This window comes from Xenopus laevis, chromosome 9_10L, assembly GCF_017654675.1.
Source record: "Xenopus laevis strain J_2021 chromosome 9_10L, Xenopus_laevis_v10.1, whole genome shotgun sequence".
Classification (NCBI taxonomy): Eukaryota; Metazoa; Chordata; class Amphibia; order Anura; family Pipidae; genus Xenopus; species Xenopus laevis.
This window is the reverse complement of record NC_054387.1, coordinates 59405782-59424553: the sequence shown is the minus strand read 5'-3', so window position 1 is coordinate 59424553 and position 18772 is coordinate 59405782. Positions and strand designations below refer to the sequence as shown.

The window sequence follows — 18772 nt, the reverse complement described above, 5'->3', positions numbered from 1 at the left end:
CGAAGGGGGACGAAGGGGGACGAAGGGGGAACGCCCTCCGAAACGTTGTTGATGCAATAAACACACCAGGGGTTGCACCCCGGTTTAAACTGCTCTGTGTGCCAGACCTTTCTCCTTTTTTTTTTTTTTTTTTAGATGAGGGCGAAGAGTCAGACTGGAACAGGACGGATAGGACGACGATCAGGACTGGACAAGACAGGAAGAAGAGGGCGACGACTCAACAGGAAAGGACTGGACGTGGCTGGAGTGGAACGGCTTGGATGGGACAGGACGGTGCGGGCGTAGATCAAACTGGGGGATAGAGTGCAGAGGGAGACTGGAGCAAGGGAGCAAGACAGGACTGGAGCAAGGGAGCAAGAGAGGGAGACTGGAGCAGGATAGCAAGAGAGGGAGACTGGAGCAGGATAGCAAGAGAGGGAGACTGGAGCAGGATAGCAAGAGAGGGAGACTGGAGCAGGATAGCAAGAGAGGGAGACTGGAGCAGGATAGCAAGAGAGGGAGACTGGAGCAGGATAGCAAGAGAGGGAGACTGGAGCAGGATAGCAAGAGAGGGAGACTGGAGCAGGATAGCAAGAGAGGGAGACTGGAGCAGGATAGCAAGAGAGGGAGACTGGAGCAGGATAGCAAGAGAGGGAGACTGGAGCAGGATAGCAAGAGAGGGAGACTGGAGCAGGATAGCAAGAGAGGGAGACTGGAGCAGGATAGCAAGAGAGGGAGACTGGAGCAGGATAGCAAGAGAGGGAGACTGGAGCAGGATAGCAAGAGAGGGAGACTGGAGCAGGATAGCAAGAGAGGGAGACTGGAGCAGGATAGCAAGAGAGGGAGACTGGAGCAGGATAGCAAGAGAGGGAGACTGGAGCAGGATAGCAAGAGAGACTGGAAGCAGGATAGCAAGAGAGACTGGAAGCAGGATAGCAAGAAGGGACTGGAAGCAGGATAGCTAGAGAGCTGGAAGCTGGATAGCAAGAGAGGAGTACAAGGTAGGGTTGGAACAAGGTCGAGGCTAGAAAGGTACAAGATAGGAAAGGTAAGCAGGACAAGACAAGGCAGACTAACAAGGGAGAAGGGGCAAGAGCTAGAAACCTAGTTAGGGGCGATGCCGCAGTACTAGAAAACCATGCCATGCTCTGGCCAGGAGTGGTCTGAGAGCTGCCCTTAAATAGGGAAGAGGCAGCCCTGATTGGTAGATTAAGATAGGCAGCAGCTGAGCTGGGGCTGGAGAGGCCAATCAGGCGGCAGCTGGGCTGGGACTGCAGAGGCCAGGTTACACACAGTGAGCAACCCTACAGGCTGCTCACCTGGCCAAATGGTTAGGGTATCGAGCCAGAAACCCAAAGGTCCCTGGCTCGACTCCCAGCAATACCTGACACCTAATAAGACTGTGATCGAAGGAACAGCTGAACTTATTGTAAGCTCTTGTGATCTCTAACAGAAATGAAAAAGCAAATAACTCTGTGATCTCTTTTCTGGGAATTGTGATAATCTGCAGGGTTACACTGCCATCTTTTGGCCTGTTATTTGCAGTCTGTACTTTCTGCTTGATTCTTGATGACTGCCAGCAATATGGAAGTCTGCTTTGTGTTTAAAAGGTAATTCCACCCAAAAAGTGGTATAAGTAAGAGTCAAAGCAGAATAACCAGGGAGAAGTGGTAGCCTTGCAATACAGCAAAACCTCTAATGGGGAAGTCTGTATTTTGGGCTAATGAAAGAAAATACGGTCTAAGTAGCTTTCCTATATTTATACGTGTTCACAAATTAGAAAATTCAAATTGTTAGACGCCCCCACAGGGATAACATTACTTTCTACCTCAGTACAATTCTCCTGTTCTCTAACAAATGCACCAGACAGGGTTCCATCAGGGCGCTGCTCTGCCATCATCTTTCTCTCAGGCATCTATTGATAGATGCATATGTGGTACAGTATAACCGGAAAAAATTTCTATACAGTGCGCGCACAGAATCCCTAGTGGAAGACTGCAAGTACCCTGACCTGGTGCATTTTGTTGAGAAGTACTAGCCTGGGGTAGAAAATATGCAATAATAGTGCCTAACAAATTGCCACCCCACAGTGAATTTGAGTTTTCTTTTCCTTTTAAGTTATGTGTATTTGAATGCAGTATTTCTTTATCCCTTTCTGCATTGTTGGTTTTGTCTATTGAATTCAGTTCTCCTCCAAGTCTGTAAATTAGTTGGCTTTTGCTACATTATTTTAGGAGTCAGACTCAGCAGTTTAATAAATATAAACAGAAAAACACTGTTTCTGTAGCAATTAGTTAGACAACTATAAAACCAGTGAAGTGTATAATGAGTATATATTGCGAAATTGACTAGAATTCCACTTTCTTTTTATGAGGCACAATCGTTTTTCTGGTGGTGTTACTTTTTTAAAGAAGACTGAAAAAATCTGACTTGTGTAGTCCATCTAACTTGTGGTATTCCTTTTTTTAAAGGTTGTTTTTGGCCTATTTTCCTTACTTTTCACTATGATCATGTTGTGTGATGTGCCCACTGAAATATTCATACTATGAATCCAGACCCCCCTCCCCAAAGTTGTGGCCTAGGCATTTGCCTCTTCTGCCTACCCCATAATCCTTCCAGGAGCTACAGAACCCTCTACAGGGCAATTCAACCTGCAGATGACATAGCATTTAATAGGCCAGTCCTTTATAGACATTTGTGGGGCAGGGATAAAAGAACATAGCTCACAATACAAAACTGATTCAGGGTCGGACTACCCTGCCGGCCCAGAACCGATCCCTGGATCATCGGCAAAAAAAAAAAAAGACGCAAGTAAAAAAATAAAAAACATGCATGTGCGTAAAAACGTGCACGACTGTCGAAAAAAGCTGCATGCAATTAAAAGAAAAACTCATGGGGGAGGGCAGGGGTCTGGAGGGGGGCCCTGGGACAGCAGCACCGGTGGGCCCCCAGTCAGACCCTGGACTGATAAGTAATTAATTCAGATTCACATTACATGGCAGCATAGAAATCTGTGAGTTCTGTATTAGAATTGACCCATAATCAGCCCTGTCACATCAGCTACTATGACGATGCAACCTCACTGTTTTCAGAATTTCTTACAGTCTCTAAGTTATCTTCTCTGCAGAAAAAAGAGAGCAGATCTTTGAATATCACACTGCACAACATAGTAAAAGTGAATTTTCGAGATGCCCTTTAACACTCTGAGTTATGCAACTGTTATTATAGGTGATTTATATACTTGACAAGACTTTTGTACAAGGACTTAGATAATAATTCAGCATTATTATGTTTTCAGGAATTAGTTTGAAAGAGAGATTTCTGAGGACTTTGATCCCCATGTTGGTTTGTACCAAACTTCCACAGGCTCTATGACAGAGAGATTGTCATGTTATTCTATTGATTGTGTCAGACCTCAGGAAAAGCCTTGTGCTTTTATATGATCACACAACCCCTCCCGTCACTTCTAATATCCTTAAATCGACCTGCGCCTTTATATGGTCACAGAACCCCTCAGTGACTTCTAACAGCCTTATAAATTACAGTAGGCATTGCATTATCCCTTACAAGTGATACTCAGAGTTCCCTGTATAACCCAGACTGCAGCCTTATGCCTTTATATGGTCACAGAACCCATCAGTGACTTTGATATCATTATAATACACAAAAGCCATTATCTTGTAAATTATATCCTTATAAACGGTGAGTTCTGATGTCATTTCTGTCACACGACTCACTGAAATTTGTGTATTATAATAAATAAAATACCCCCAGTTGAAAAATATGAGGATATTAGAAGTCACCTCGGAGTGTGCTTTTATATGGTCACAGGACTCCTCTGTAACTTAATATAATAATATCCTTATATTTTACAATAGGGGGTACTTTAATCACTATAAATTTACAGTAGGGATTACATTATCCCGTATAATACATGAGTGATACTCAGAGTTCTCTGTATATCTCAGTCTGCAGCCTTGTGCCTTTATATTGTCACATAACCCCTCAGTGACTCCGTATTATCCTTATCCTAGAATTATAGCTCCCTGTAATAACTCTAATTGAACTCGAACTTCTAATATACTTCTAATTTACATGATGTCCTTGCATAAAACTGTTATAAAATAATAAAGTTTATAATCTCAGTTTCCTCATCGCTATCTGCTCTTCAACTACATTTCCTTGTTGACTGTTTGCGCATAGCCAATTAGATCGCTCAAGCGCTTATTCCTTCCCCTGTAGAAATGACAGACAGGGCTGTGGCCAATAAGTTGCAAAGTTCGTCTCTAGGCGATGACAGTACGTGCTCCTCCCTTCCCTTGACGTTTTCTGTGCCCCTCTCTACCTGGCGCTAGCCCCGCCCCCTCTGACGTGCGCGCGCTCGGCCCTGTCTCGCAGTCCCAGGTTCACATACTCGGTTCCGTTCTGTCGCTCCTTGCTTATTCGGTTTACGCCACGGATTCGAGCTGCGTGTTTGTAAGCGGAGCAGCAACGGAGAGTGTGCGAGTTCCAAGGGTTCCGGGATGGCCGCCATTTTGTGAAGAGCGAGCCCAGTTTGGGGTAACACCGCCGCTGCCCCCGGGCCTGTGACCCCCGCCCCCCGGGAGGAACAGGCTGGGGGCGGGGGAAGGGGGTGTCTGGAGTCAGAGCTGCAAGTGTTTTGGGGAAGTGCGTCCCGCTTCACTGACAGGTATGGGCCACGCTTTATGTTGGGGGAGCAGGATAATGGGGTTGTGTGAGGGGCTGCAGGACTTGTGGGTAAGTGTCATGGCGGGGAGAGGAAACTGAGAGGGTATGGGAGAGATTTATGGGGCGCAACAGTGGATTATTTACAGCTTCAGTATTGTTTTATTGGGCTTGGGGGACAGTTATTTGGGCAGGAATTTTACTGGAGGGGGAGGGGTGAGGAGAACCATTTCCGAAGGTAACTGTTTGGTTGTGACAATACAGATACATTGGACAGCAATTGTTTGATAGTGTAGGTAGAGTTTTATTGGGGGGGGGAATAAATGTTTGGGGTGGGATGTGCATTTTAGGGGTCTGAAATTATGTATTGTGGCTTGGGAGGGTTGTTTGCTTCAAAGGAGCAATGTCTGGGGTGCTGTTGAGGGGGATGTTTTGGGGGAGGGCTATTAATCGACTGTCTTCTGCTAAATTGCTTCAGGAGTCAGAGCCAGCAGTGCAGAAATAGATACTGTAAATCACAATTACATTTGCAGATTAAACATTAAAACCAGTGAGAATAAGGAATGATTGTGTATTCGGAAGCTCACTTTACAGGATGTTTAGTTGGAGATTGGACTTTGGGGCTGCAGTTAATGTGGCCTATGTGGATTATTCTAAAGGCATTTCATTCTCAATGTTATGTTTTTTGGGTGCCTGGTTACTGACAGATCTCGTCCTACAAGTGGGACCCAGATGCACAGGACTAATATTAAAATCTGATCTGGAAATCCCACGAGAGTGTTTCTTTCCAGTACAACACAACTGCTGCAAGGGGACATTTTAACTTTTCTTTCTCACTGAATTACATTGACTGGCAGATTTTATAGTCTCATCAGATTTTCTAGCATCCTACAAGATCTTGTGATACAGTGTGTAGTTGCAAGATACTTTATGTAGCTTAGCCCTAAAGGTGGCCATACACGGGCAGATTTAAGATGCGGATTCAGGTCCTTTAGATCTGTTCAGCAGTTTATCTGCCATGTACGGGGCGTTCCTACAGGCCTCCCCTACCGATATCTGGAAAAATGTCTGCATATCGATTGGGCAGGTTTTATTTTGCCTGCAACCTATGACCGCATCAGTTGATGCAGTCATTATTTGGCCCTAGAGCCGAACGATCAGTTAGCCCGATATTGCCCTCACTTCGGTGGGCATTTCGGGGAAAGATCCGCTCATGTATGACTACCTTAAGACTAAGGTAGATTGACTGGGGATGGGACCAGTTGCCTGTTTATATTCGGGAAGGACGTTTCACCCCATTCTGTGCGGTGTGGAGGACGTCTGGGAGCTGATCCAGCAAATCATGCAATACAGTCTGCAGGGTGGTGTAAATTAGCTGCTTGTTTTGGTTGGAGTAAAGAGGCAAAAAGTGCAGATTGGTGGATATGACAAAATTGTGTTTTAGAATAGATCAGGTAGATCCAATCTTTGCTGTAAGTCACTAAACTGGCTCAAGTGGTTTTTAGGCAACCAGATTTTCCAGCTGCTCTAGTCAGTGCCTGTACAGGGCCAAACAGCTGTGGATTGGGAAGAACAATTGTTTTGGTCACTGCTCTTCATGGAAATGCTAAAATCAGCCTGGGAATGTTCCCTTGTGCTGCGAAGTTGGTCGCCAGCTGATCAATGATGCCGACAGCGGTCCAGTTTACCCTTGCAACCAGGCAGTGGTTTGAATAAGATAGGATCTGAAAAAAAAGATAAGTAATGTACTTACATTAAATTGTAGCCTTACAGGGCAATTGTATTTCTGCTGCTGGATTCAGTGACCCTGATTTTAAAGCTGAAAAGAATCAGGAAATAATTGTAAAAAAAAAAAAATGAAGAAGACCAGATGCAAATTTAATAAGTGTAAGTTCAGTAACATACTAAAAGTTGAACTTGATGGACGTGTGTCTTTTCTTCAACCTAATTTATTATGTTACCAATTTAAAGTTCAGGTAGTGGTGGTGGAAAACCTCTCATTTAAAGAAACAATAACATCAAAAAATAAGTGTTTTAAAGTAATACATATATAATGCATAGTTGCCCTGCACTGGTAAAACTGATGTTTTTGCTTCAGAAACACTACTATTGTTTGTATAAATAAGCTGCTGTGTAGCAATGTATTCAAACGAGAAAAGGCTCAGGTTACACAGCAGATAGCAGATAAGCTCTGTAGAACAAAATTGTGTTATCTGTTATCCACTATTTAACCTGTGCCATATAGCCTTTTTTCAATTTACGCCATTGCTACACAGCAGTTTGTTTGAATTATAGTAGTATTTCTGAAGCAAACAGATCAGATTTACCAGTGCAGGGAAATACTTTAATTTTTTTGGTGTTTCTGTTCCTTTAATACCATTTGTTGTGTTTACATACTGGTGGTGTTCTGCAGTGAGAGGGTTAATTATGTCAACAGCTTTGCAATCTATGTAATTGTACTCGGTGATGAAAGGTCCCCTTTTTTCATACAGCAAAGTGCATCTTCCTCTTTTTAAGGAATTTTTAAGAAGAGAAAGACAAGTCATATGAATTTAAGTTTTGCCAGCGGGATGCTGGATGTTGTAGTCAAGAACATCTGGTCAGTAGCAATGTACATTTATCTTAGAACAGGGTTCCTAAAATTAGGCTTTTGAATTATGGTTAACATTATAAATGGCAGAAAGCTTTCCTCAAGTCTAGAAACCTATAACACGCAGTAGGAGAGTAGAATTTGCTGAACAATTGTATAAAAGCAAGCATCTGATTGGTTGCTATTGGTTACTAGATGGTGCAAACTTTACTACTTCTATTATAGCTTTCCATACCTTAGAACTGTTTCCATAGTGTTACTTTATAACATTTGGGAGTATATAGTGAAGCAAGCTGCAGGCTGTGTCCTAAAAACATTTTGGCACACCAGAGATATAATTGGTGGATTGTTTTAGTCGTTGAATTGGTTAGAAATATAAATGTTTGTGATACAGTTACAAAATAAGAAGCGTTGAAGCACTCTACAGTTTGCTCAGTGTCTGTAATAACAATTAACGATCAATCTTTAGTTGCCCAGTGTATTGATTAAGAACAATTTATTATTAACTTTTCTTTATGAAACCCTACTATATTCTGCAGTGCTGTAGAAATGTATGCATGCATACATAAATACATAAACATATTAACCAATGCAACAGACAAAGAGATCCCTGCACTACAGAGCTTACAATTTATAGTGTATATTTAGGGGGTTGAATTTTACATTTATCTACTGTAAAAAGAACCAGCAGAACCCTGTACGTTAGCCCATTGATCGGAATAAGAACCAGCAGAGCTCTAATCACTTGCCTGTTGCACAACCCTTTTTTGAAACTAATCTAATGTATCTACCAGAGAATTTGCAGCTCTCACTGATGCAATTTGGTATTGCACCATAAAGTGGAACCTCCTTTTCAGATTTCCTTGTGTCCACTGGAAGGATCTACAGGTAACAAACTTTAAAGGGGTTTCGCTTGAAGTTGCCTCACGAGGAAACTTCTTGCGACTTAGGAAAACGAGGTGCTCTGATTGCCATCCCGCTGGCGATTCTCATTCTATCCGACGGGAAGACTGTTTCGGGGAGATAAGTCGTCCCGAAGAAGAGGAGATTTGTGGCCGGGCAACTAATCTCCCCGAATCTGACCGTGTGTCTCTGCCCTTAAGGTTTTTTAGTTATTTAGCTTTTTATTCAGCAGCTCTTCAATTTTGCGTTTTAGGCAATCTGGTAGCTAGGGTCCAAATTACCATAGCAACCATACATTGATTTGAATAAAAATGGAAAATGAATAGGATTGGGCCTGAATAGAAAGGTGAGCAATAAAAATTACAATAACAATAAATTTGTTGCCTTACACAGCATTTGCTTTTTAGAAGGGGTCAGCTACACCCATTTGAAAGCTTCAAAGAGCTTTAACTATAAAATAACTATTAAAGTATACAAATAAATAATGAAAACCAATTGAAAAGTTGCTTAGAATTGGTCAATTTATAACATACTAAAAGTTACCTTAAAGGGGTTGTTCACCTTCAAATTAACTTTTAGTATCTTATAGAATGGCCAATAATATGCAAATTTTCAAATTCTTTTTTTATTGTTTTTGAATTATTTGCCTTCTTCTTCTGAATCTTTCCAGCTTTCAAATGAGGGGTCACTGACCCCATCTAAAAACAAATGCTCTGTAAGGCTACAAATTTATTATTGTTCCTACTTTTTATTACTTCTCTTTCTATTCAGGCCTCTCCTATTCATATTCCAGTCTCTTGTTCAAATCAATGCATGGCTACTAGGGTAGTTTGGCCCCTAGCAAACAGATGGCTGAAATTGCAAACTGGAGAGTCGCTGAATAAAAAACTAAATAACTCCAAATACAACACATATTAAAAAACGAAAACCAATTGCAAATTCCCTTAGAATATCACTCTCTGTCTACATCATACTAAAAGTTAATTTAAAGGTTAACAACCCCTTTTAAGGTGAACCACCCCTTTAAAGGGTACAGTTAGGGGGTAATATAAGCACACCAAATTTAGCCTAAATAATTGCAAATATAAGAACCAGTTACTCTAGAGTTTCCTTTTTCAAACTGATTTTCATATAGCCTGATGACCTCTTGATTCTACCAACTGTTTGTTCTGTGCCTGCTTGTGTTTTCCATAAGGGGCAATGCACTCATCAGTGTTCATAAATACCTTGCGCATTCCTGGGAAGGGATTGACCACATCACTAAGTTCATAATACAAAAATGCAAAAGTTTCATCAGATAAATATATTTATTTAGCAAGAAAGTTCTGCTGTTCTAGTACCAGGTAATCTACCCTTGAGAAGCACTCATGGCAAGGCACTTAATTGTTACATAAAAAAATAATTATATGATGAAAATCCTATAAAGCCCAAGGTCGTTACTATTTGTAGGTACTGAAGGCTAAAAGATTGTGTGTATTAGGGAGTAAAATAGGGATTTTCTTTCTTCTAAGTTATTAAAGGGCAAGTCAACCCTAAAATAAAAAATTGCAAAAGAAAACATGATTCTAAGCAACTCCATTATCCATGCATTAAAAATATTTAGGGATGCAAAAAAGTGTATTCGGTGCATCCCTAAAAATATTCAGTGCTTTTAAAGTTATTTGTAAAAATAATTGCCTTGATTTAAAGGGATTGTTCACCTTCCACACACTTGTTTCAGTTCAGTTGTTTTCAGATTGTTCACCACAAACAAAGACTTTTTTCAATTGCTTTCCAACTTTTATTGTATAATGTTTTCCCAAAATGTAAGGTTAAAGTTTAGTGTTCCTGTCCCTGGTAATTCAGTCTGGCAGCTCAGTGATCCTGGAAAATTCTGAACTATTACAATTTGCTAAATTTAATTGCTACAATTAGTTGATACATTTCTCAGCAGCATCTGTGCAATATTAGCAACTATTGTATCAATTCTGCCTTTAATGAAGCTCAGCGATTCTGCTCAGCAGGGACAATGATAACAAATGTATCAACTAAATGTATCAATTTAAAACAGCTAAAGAGTCGGCGCCCCCCCTCAGAACTGCTTCAGAAGGTGAAAAATTAAACTTTACAGTTCGATATTAGAAAAATAAAATCTAAAATACAAAATAATTGGGAAAAGCCTTTATTTCTAGTGAACAATCTGAAACCACTAGCAAACACTGCTTTCAATAACAACCCATATATAAATACTTAACACCTATAAAACATTTGTAATGATTCTATATTGCAAAGTTACTTAGAATTGTTTTATTTTTGTTTAGGCAAAAAATAATTTTTTGGGTTGACATTCCATTTAATATGTATTTATAAAGTGAAAATATGTTTCACAGTGCTGCACAATAGAAGAATGTGAACATCGGGTAAATATCTCTGTCCCTCGAACTTATTCTTCATATTCTTTTTCTTTCAGAGTATCCAAATCTTAAAGTTTTAAATATGTTCTGATCATGTTTTCCTTTTTTGCAGGGAAAATTGAGCCATTCCCATGGGAGGATTTTCTCCCTGAATGCACAGCAACATTCTGGATCCCATCATGGGTAAGAATTATGCTTTTTCCAAGAGTTTTTGTAGTTATTTTAAGTCCTAGAAGACATTCAGGACTTAAAACTTTTAGGGACCCAATTTAATAATGTTTGTTTTACCGAATTGTATTTTCATGTTTTCATGTATATTCATGTTTTTTTTCTGATTAGTCTAAACCACAAAAAAAATGTGATTTAATAAATGTTAAAACCACAAAAATGAAAAACAAAGGTAAGCCATCTAAAAGCTGCTGAGGTCATATAGAAGTCAATGATAGCTGTACCGAAACATGTTGTGTATCTAAATAAAGTAACTTTTTACTACGGAAACTGGTTCTCCAGAGTGCTGTCTACTATTTGTGAAAATTTGGAAGGCCTGGTGGTGCCTTACTCTGAAGTTGAACCCACTGAACAACCAAGGATCAATTCATCCACAAAGTGTACCTGTCAATGATAGCTGTCCTATCAAATTGTAGCATTTTCTGTAATACAGACTTTTAGAGGTTTTCAGTTTTTTTTTCCCTGGTAGAAATTGCTTTAAAAATTGGAGGAAATTCCGAAATCAGCCGAATGTGTTGTATGCCAAAATCACTGAATGTGTTTGTGCTGGAGCTGACACAAAGATTCAGGATGAGAAAGGAAAAGGAGGCTACTACCCCCCGTAGGGGCTGAAATCGCCCTGCTTATTTCAGCAGGCTAATTTCATCCCCTGTGTGTCACTAGCCTTATTTGCGATATTCTATATGTATAACAGAGCATTCTCACACAGTGACACAGATCCTATCTGATACCCATTGAAAGCAGCAGTCCTTCCCTGCTTTATGGCTGAGATTTTAGCTATCTGTATAACAGAGCATTCTGTCACAGTGACACAGATCCTATCTGATACCCATTGTAAGCAACAGTCCTGCCCTGCTTTATGGCTGAGAGTATAGTTATCTGTATAACAGATCATTCTGTCACAGTGGCACAGATCCTATCTGATACCCATTGTAAGCAGCAGTCATCCCTGCTTTATGGCTGAGATTTTCGCTATCTGTATAACAGAGCATTCTGTCACAGTGACACCTATCCTATCTGATACCCATTGTAAGCAGCAGTCCTGTCCTGTTTTATTTTATGGCTGAGAGTATAGCTATCTGTATAACAGCATTATGTCACAGTGACACACATCCTATCTGATACCCATTGTAAGCAGCAGTCCTGCCCTGCTTTATGGCTGAGATTCTAGCTATCTGTATAACAGAGCAGTCTGTCACAGTGACACAGATCCTATCTGATACCCATTGTAAGCTGCAGTCCTGCCCTGCTTTATGGCTGAGACTATCCCAACTATCTTTTAAAAGTATTCTGTTACAGTGCATCAGTCATGGCATGGCTTTTGGCTGAAAGGCTGCAGGGTGAGAATGATCTGATCTGCCAGCCCCTACTGGCACCTGTGTCTGCACAAAAAGGCTCTGCATCAAAGCATGCCTGACAGCCAAACAAAACATTTTGCCAAAATCATCGTCGTCTGAAGCAGCCTTAACTGTTTATTATATTTTTTGTGATAACTGCAAAAGTTGTATTTGAGTCATTGGCTGATTTGTGGCTTTGACACTCAAGTTGCCAGTTTGTATCACAGCCCTTTTACACCCCAGTCCAGTCCTCTAGTTTAACCCTGCTCCAGTTTTTACAATTAGAAAAACAGTCATCAGTGTCACGATTGCATTTCTGTTAAGTTGCAGTCAGACTTTTCACCAAGGGATATGGTTAAAAACATATCCGTTTTACTGTGTCCATTATCATTCAGGTCTGCTTTCTACTGGCAGGGTTATTAGTTGCTTAGATCACTTCCATGTGCAGCATACTAACCATTTCTTAGATGTACTCAACTGTAAGAGGCAAACATCTCTACACTGGCAGGTACGGTTGCCTTCCTATCGTTTTAAGTTTTTTCTTTAATAACATTGGCATCAAGCATAACCTTTGCCAGCCAGACTGGTAAAATACCATCCAGGTGTCAGCCTTAGGCACAGGGCAGCCCATGGGAATAGATATTGAAGGCACAGCATGAGACCTTGCAGGCAAGTATAGTTTAAACAAGAGAAATAAAGCTCACATTTAGTTCTATAAATACATGATGTCATGTCTGACCTGTTTGCCCATTGTACTGTCAGAGCAGCCTGGCATTCTTGTCGCTCCGCCAATGGGAAACAAGGGATGAGGTAATCAAAGCAAATATTTAGTCTTTCTACTTCAAAACAACTTCATGCCAGCACTGATATATAATCCTTCTGCAGGGCTGTAGAAACCCTTTATTACAGTAAATGTTAATTCATGGTTAGTATAATATCTAGCTAGCAGAGAACAGCTCAGCCTCACCTGGTGGGCAGTATAATGCACTATATGAGCAATATCCAAATCTATTCTTGGTGTAAAAGATTAGTCAAGTATGCAGTGCACATCAAATACCTGAGAATGATCTCACGGGGCTGGATATTAAAACATGGTAACAGTGGATTTATATTACTAACCAAACTGCTTATACGTCCTACATGAATGGCAGGATGCTACAATACACATATGGTTATGTGTTTTTAGGGATTGTGTTGGCTACTACATACATTTTTAATGGTAAACAACTTTCATGGGTATTCCATGTGATCTCAGGATTTGTGAAGCTAACAGAAGGTCCACCATGCGTGTTTGTTTTATAAAACACAAATTAAGGATGTGTAGCAAGATAAGCGAAGCTCACCCTCGTGTAGTGTAGCGTCTCTCTGCCATTCGCTGCTCTATGAGTTGATCATCCTCATCCCTTAAATATAAAATATTTAATTATTCATTACATTTAATGGATGAGGATGATTAACTCATAGACTCACAGATTCATGTATTTATAATTCAATCTTAATAATCACTATAAGTTTTGAACACTTAGTCCACATTTTTTACACTCTTGACAGATTGACAGGTTTTTAGTGTATGTTCCAGCGCTTTTTGCACACACATGTTCTTTATTGATGCACATTAGATAGTGTCGATAGCATGTGATACACATGGAATTCTGAGGAAGTGCCGGGTCTGTAGGCATGAAACGCTTTAGTTCTATTACTCACCCACTGCCAATGTCACTGAGTGTTGTTTAATAAAAGCCGTTCAACCAATACAGCAGCGACTCTGTGGATGCCTTTGTCAGCGCCGTATTGCGGGTTATTCTGAGAATGCAGTGTTTGTTTTATAGTCTGCTTTTGGTATTTCTACATTGGTTTGCAACTGACTCATTCTTCTGTGCAGGCTCAGAAGTGCATGTTTAGAACTGCATGTCACAATGTACAATGAACAGAGCAAGGAACTGGTACAGACCTCTTGCTTACTAACAATAGCACTGTTTTGCTTTATATGAGAGGTTCTAGGTCAGAAAAAACATTGCAGAAGAGATTTACCTGAAAGCAGCATTTGGGGGCACTGTTGGAAGATTTAACTGCTTATTTAGACCTTGTAAATTAGGAGAAACACTACTGAGCAGTATAGCTGAAGTGTGTATCTGTTGAGTTTCTGGGCATTGTCACAATATGGTAGTACTGATGCGCATGGAGAAATAGTAGATGTGGTGCCCCAATCCATGAATGCTCTTGTTTTTAGAATGGGGGAAGTGTTTTTTATATAATTTTGTGTATGAATTTGAGGAACAGAGCAGTGAAAAATAAAAACTGGGTAAATAGATAGGCTTTGCAAAATAAAATAATGTTTCTAATATAGGCAGTTAGCCAAAAATGTAATCAGTGGAAACCAAGAGATCTGCAAAGCAGGAAGTAGTGCTTTGACTGTTATGTTAGACATCCTTTCACACAAGTGTTTGTAAAATTGTACATTTTTGGCTAACTAACTATATCAGAAACATTTTTTATTTTGCACAGCCTATCCATTTATCCAGTTTTTATTTTGATACTGAACAATCCCTGAAAGTTTTTTAAAGTTATGAAAATATAATGTACTGTTGCCCTGCACTGGGAAAAGTGATCTGTTTGCTTCAGAAACACTACTATAGTTCATATAAACAAGCTGCTGTGTAGCAATGACGGAAATTGAAAAAAGGCTATAAAGCACCGGTAAAATAGTGGAAAACAGATAACACCATTATGATCTACAGAGCTTATCTGCTGTGGAACCTGAGCCTTTTCTCCTTTGAATGGCTGCCCCATTGCTACACAGCAGCTTATCTATATAAACAATAGTAGTGTTTCTGAAGCAAACACAGCAGTTTACCAGTGCAGGGCAACACTGCATTATATTTTTATTACTTTAAAACACAATTTTTTTGATGTTACTGTTAATTTAAAGAAGATGTTTAAATAGTCCGTTTAGCTATATATAATTCACATTCGGTATTTTTTAGTGGTCTGACTGTAACATCACCTTTTTACATGTTGTTTTATGCACGGCGCAGATGTGTGGAAGAAGATTAATGTAACATTGCAATTGGCAGGTGTAGAGTTTGCAACTGGTCTTATAACCCATAGCAACCAATATAAGATCAGCAGTGTTTCTCATGTGTACCAGTGCTTGCAGCAAATATAGATGTACTACATATGAGCATAACTGTAATTATACAATTTCTGGACCCCTTTTCACCCAGACCCGTTTTCTTTCTGTTACAGATGAGCAGCAGGCTCTAAACTCGATCATGCAGGATCTGGCTGTTTTGCACAAAGCCAGCAGGCCTGCTTTTTCCTTACATGCACCCGGCAGCTCAAAGTCACCAAAAAAACAGGTAAGCAGCTCTGTGATATACTAGGTTGTCTACAATTCCCATTATCCCCCTTCTAACTCCTAGGGCTTCTGTGTATTGTAGTTATACCTAAGCTGTAATATAGGGGGTTGCTCCCCATCCTTCAACCTTATTAAAGGGGAACTTCAACCAAAAGAAAAAAAGTGAAATAAAAAGTAATTTTAAGCAGTCTTCCTGTAAACATTAATTCATCTTTCACATCGCCGTTTCTGAATCTAGAAACAGATATTTCCAACTATATTCCCTTTCTTTTCAAAACAGAATGATGTTCGTGTCAAATTTGAACACAGAGGGGAGAAGAGGTAAGTGAATGATCCACAGTGATTCCTCTGTTAATGATTGACTTTAAATTTAGAAATCATAGTGGAGCAATATAGATGTTAGAGTTTTTCCCTGTGTTTTTTTTTTTAAATCACTAAGTAAAGGTCACCAAATAAGCAGAACTTTATCTGTGCCTAGGGCCCACACATGGTGCAGTAAGCTGCAGACTTGGTCTGGAAGTGTGAAATCGACATGCTATTGGCACATGTATGACCACATTAAAATGTTACTGTGTTTCTCCTACTGATCACATACTCCACTGTCATCTTTTTCAGAATCCTTCAGTTCTCCCGACCAGTTCTACTGGAAGATCTTTATGCTAAAGCCAAAGTTGCATTTGGACAGTGCATGGATTTGCACTACAGCAATAATGAGGTATTCCCGATTGCAGTAATGCAGTTTGATAGTAATGCAAGTTTAGCTACTTTCTAAAGCCATGCACACTGCTCTCTTGCAGCGGGTGTGTTACGGGCAGCCATGTTACTGTTGATTTGGCCACCCAAGTTGGTACCACGTTATGCCCCATGGCCAACAATCTGACCATATTGGGGGAGTGCCAAATGCAGAACCTGTGGACTCCATTGCCTCAGCCAGACTTTGTTAGTCATATAAATGTTAGCCTGTTTATATTTTCTCATATCATATTTGTGAGTGCTTTTGCAACTACCAGAACAGGAGATCTTGAGAATCCTTTTCAGTGGAGCAGTTCCAGCAGTGTAGTAATCACACAGCCTAATGGAATCTGGCTGAAATCCAGATTCTGTTGTAATTACGCATTTTCTCTTCTGTTCTGATTCAGTCATCAATAAGACAATTGAGCTGCAGGCCAAGCAAGGGCATGGCAGGTGAAAAGACCCATCTGGTGTGCATAAATGTTAAAAGTTTATTTTCACACTTTCTCTTTAAATAACTTGAAGTAAACCCAGTTTGTTAGTAAGGTACAAAATATAGGGATACAGCCACTATAGCCATCAGTATTTAATAAACTATATAGAATAGTTTATCCTGAGCTTGGAGCCTTATTTAGGTTAGGTATTTATGGTTATCCTTTGAGTAGGATAATTCCATATTGTTCCTTTTTGGAGCATCAGTTTAATGAAATCTTTTAAATTGTTACAGTCAGTGCACTTGTGCTTTACTAAGTAAACACAGCTCTTGTTAGCAGTGGGGTGCACTGCAATATATGCTATGTCATTTTCATCATTTGCAGCTGGTCATTCCACTGAAAACACAGGATGACTTGGACAAGGCTGTTGAGTTGCTGGACAGAAGTGTTCACATGAAGAGCCTTAAAATCCTGCTTGTACTGCATGGTCACACAGAGGTAATTATTGTCAACATTTTTTTTATCCATTTGTACACAGTTATTATTTTGGACTGTCCTGCCTATATTCCCAGCTATAGCGGTGTTGTAGGCCTGTATGAAGCAAAAGTGAATGCAGAAAAAAAAACTATTCGTCTTTGCACAAAATTGCATAACTTTGTGGACAACCGGAATCTCTACAAATGTGCTACACCTATAGGATGGTTGCCTGATAGGTGTATCATGATTATGGAGATTCTTATATTTCACTATGGGAAGGGAACAGCAGCAATTCTAGGCAATTTCCAGCAGTGATGTTTTCTTATGGTCATTGATACTGGCCGTAGGCTTTGGTGTCTGACCTTAACTAATCCCTGCCAGTGCGGCAGACGTTTTGATTTTTGCATTATGCAAGAAAGTCTTTATTATGGTGGTTATGTTTTAAATACAGCGCTGCGAAGTATGGTGGCGCTATGTAAATAAACGTTAATAATAAATACAGCTCAGTATAAACCCAATCAACCTGCGTGTCTGCAATATAACATTTTTCGTCCTCCTCCTGTGCAGGTTTCCACTCTGTGCGATATGGAACACATGCCCTCGCTTGAAGATTTGGATAATTCAGTATTTGCAAAAAATAAGACATCAGGTATTGGTAGGTGCCCAGTGTCACAATGTTGTGTGTGTATCCTGACGAAGATCCCTGTGGGGGATCGAAACGTTGAGGCTTAATAATAAAACATTTTTTGTTTTTTCACTAAAACCCTGTGAGTGCCGCAATCCTTTTTCACTGCTTATTTCCCATGCTGGCACCCAGGTATTAATTTTCTCTACGGAGTGCACCATTCCTTTGGATGATGTAAAGGGGAAAAAGTCTAATTGTGAGTGTACTTGTCTATAATTAAGGTTCTCAGACCAGGGACAGTAGTTCCCCACCCCCAGGATACATTCCAGAAGATTTGCATCAGGTTGTGCGCAATGGATCATTTACAAGTATCAACAGTGAAGGCGAATTTATTCCTGAAAGCATGGACCAGGTAAGCTTTTGTCTGTTCTTTTTATGTGAAATCTATTGATCAGGTATCTTATGGGGATGTGGACTTTTGTTAGAATACTACACAACCTTGTAGAGAGTTTGTGGTTAGAAGTACATTCAGACCTCTGGGCTGATCAGAATGTTTGAATCATGCTCAGTATAACTTCATTTGATGGCATGTGGTATCCTTGCTAATGGCATATGTCATTTTGTGTGATCGGGTGCTTTCTCCAGTTTATTCCTTTGATTAACTAAATACATTGTAGAAGAATGCACACTAAGATGATTGACTTTTAGTGCACCTTCAGTATTATTCTCATTAATGCACGTATAGGCTTAGTAATTTGCATCTGATTCTTAATCTTCTCATTCAATAGATGCTTGACCCCTTGTCCCTCAGCAGCCCTGAAAACTCAGGATCTGGAAGCTGCCCATCGCTTGATAGTCCATTAGATGGGTAAGTCCCATGGGGATACTGCAAATACATTACTAACCTTTAATCCATAAGTCTGAAATGTGTAAAAGAAAGTGATTATACAGGTAATAACATTTTGTGTAGCACTCAGCAAGTTTCTTTTACACAGGGAGGTATCATAAAAGTGGCTTCCTTTAAAAAAAG

At 40.0% G+C, this 18772-nt stretch overlaps 1 protein-coding gene across 3 annotated transcripts in view; it reads left to right on the top strand.

Annotated features, from left to right (window-relative positions):
* Nucleotides 1–4319: 4319 nt before the first annotated feature.
* The window catches only part of map3k2.L (mitogen-activated protein kinase kinase kinase 2 L homeolog), a 28742-nt gene continuing 14289 nt past the window's right edge, over nt 4320–18772 (top strand). The window contains exons 1-9 of one of the 3 annotated variants that reach the window (XM_018235654.2): nt 4320–4669; nt 10664–10734; nt 15363–15475; nt 15755–15795; nt 16090–16189; nt 17025–17138; nt 17685–17766; nt 18024–18154; nt 18531–18610. In XM_018235654.2, coding sequence (XP_018091143.1) covers nt 10704–10734; nt 15363–15475; nt 15755–15795; nt 16090–16189; nt 17025–17138; nt 17685–17766; nt 18024–18154; nt 18531–18610 — 692 coding nt within the window. In that variant the 5' untranslated portion in view covers nt 4320–4669; nt 10664–10703. Of the gene's footprint in view, nt 4670–10663; nt 10735–15362; nt 15476–15747; nt 15796–16089; nt 16190–17024; nt 17139–17684; nt 17773–18023; nt 18155–18530; nt 18611–18772 lie in introns of those variants that run through there. The other 2 variants (XM_018235652.2, XM_041575878.1) reach the window with 2 other exon arrangements.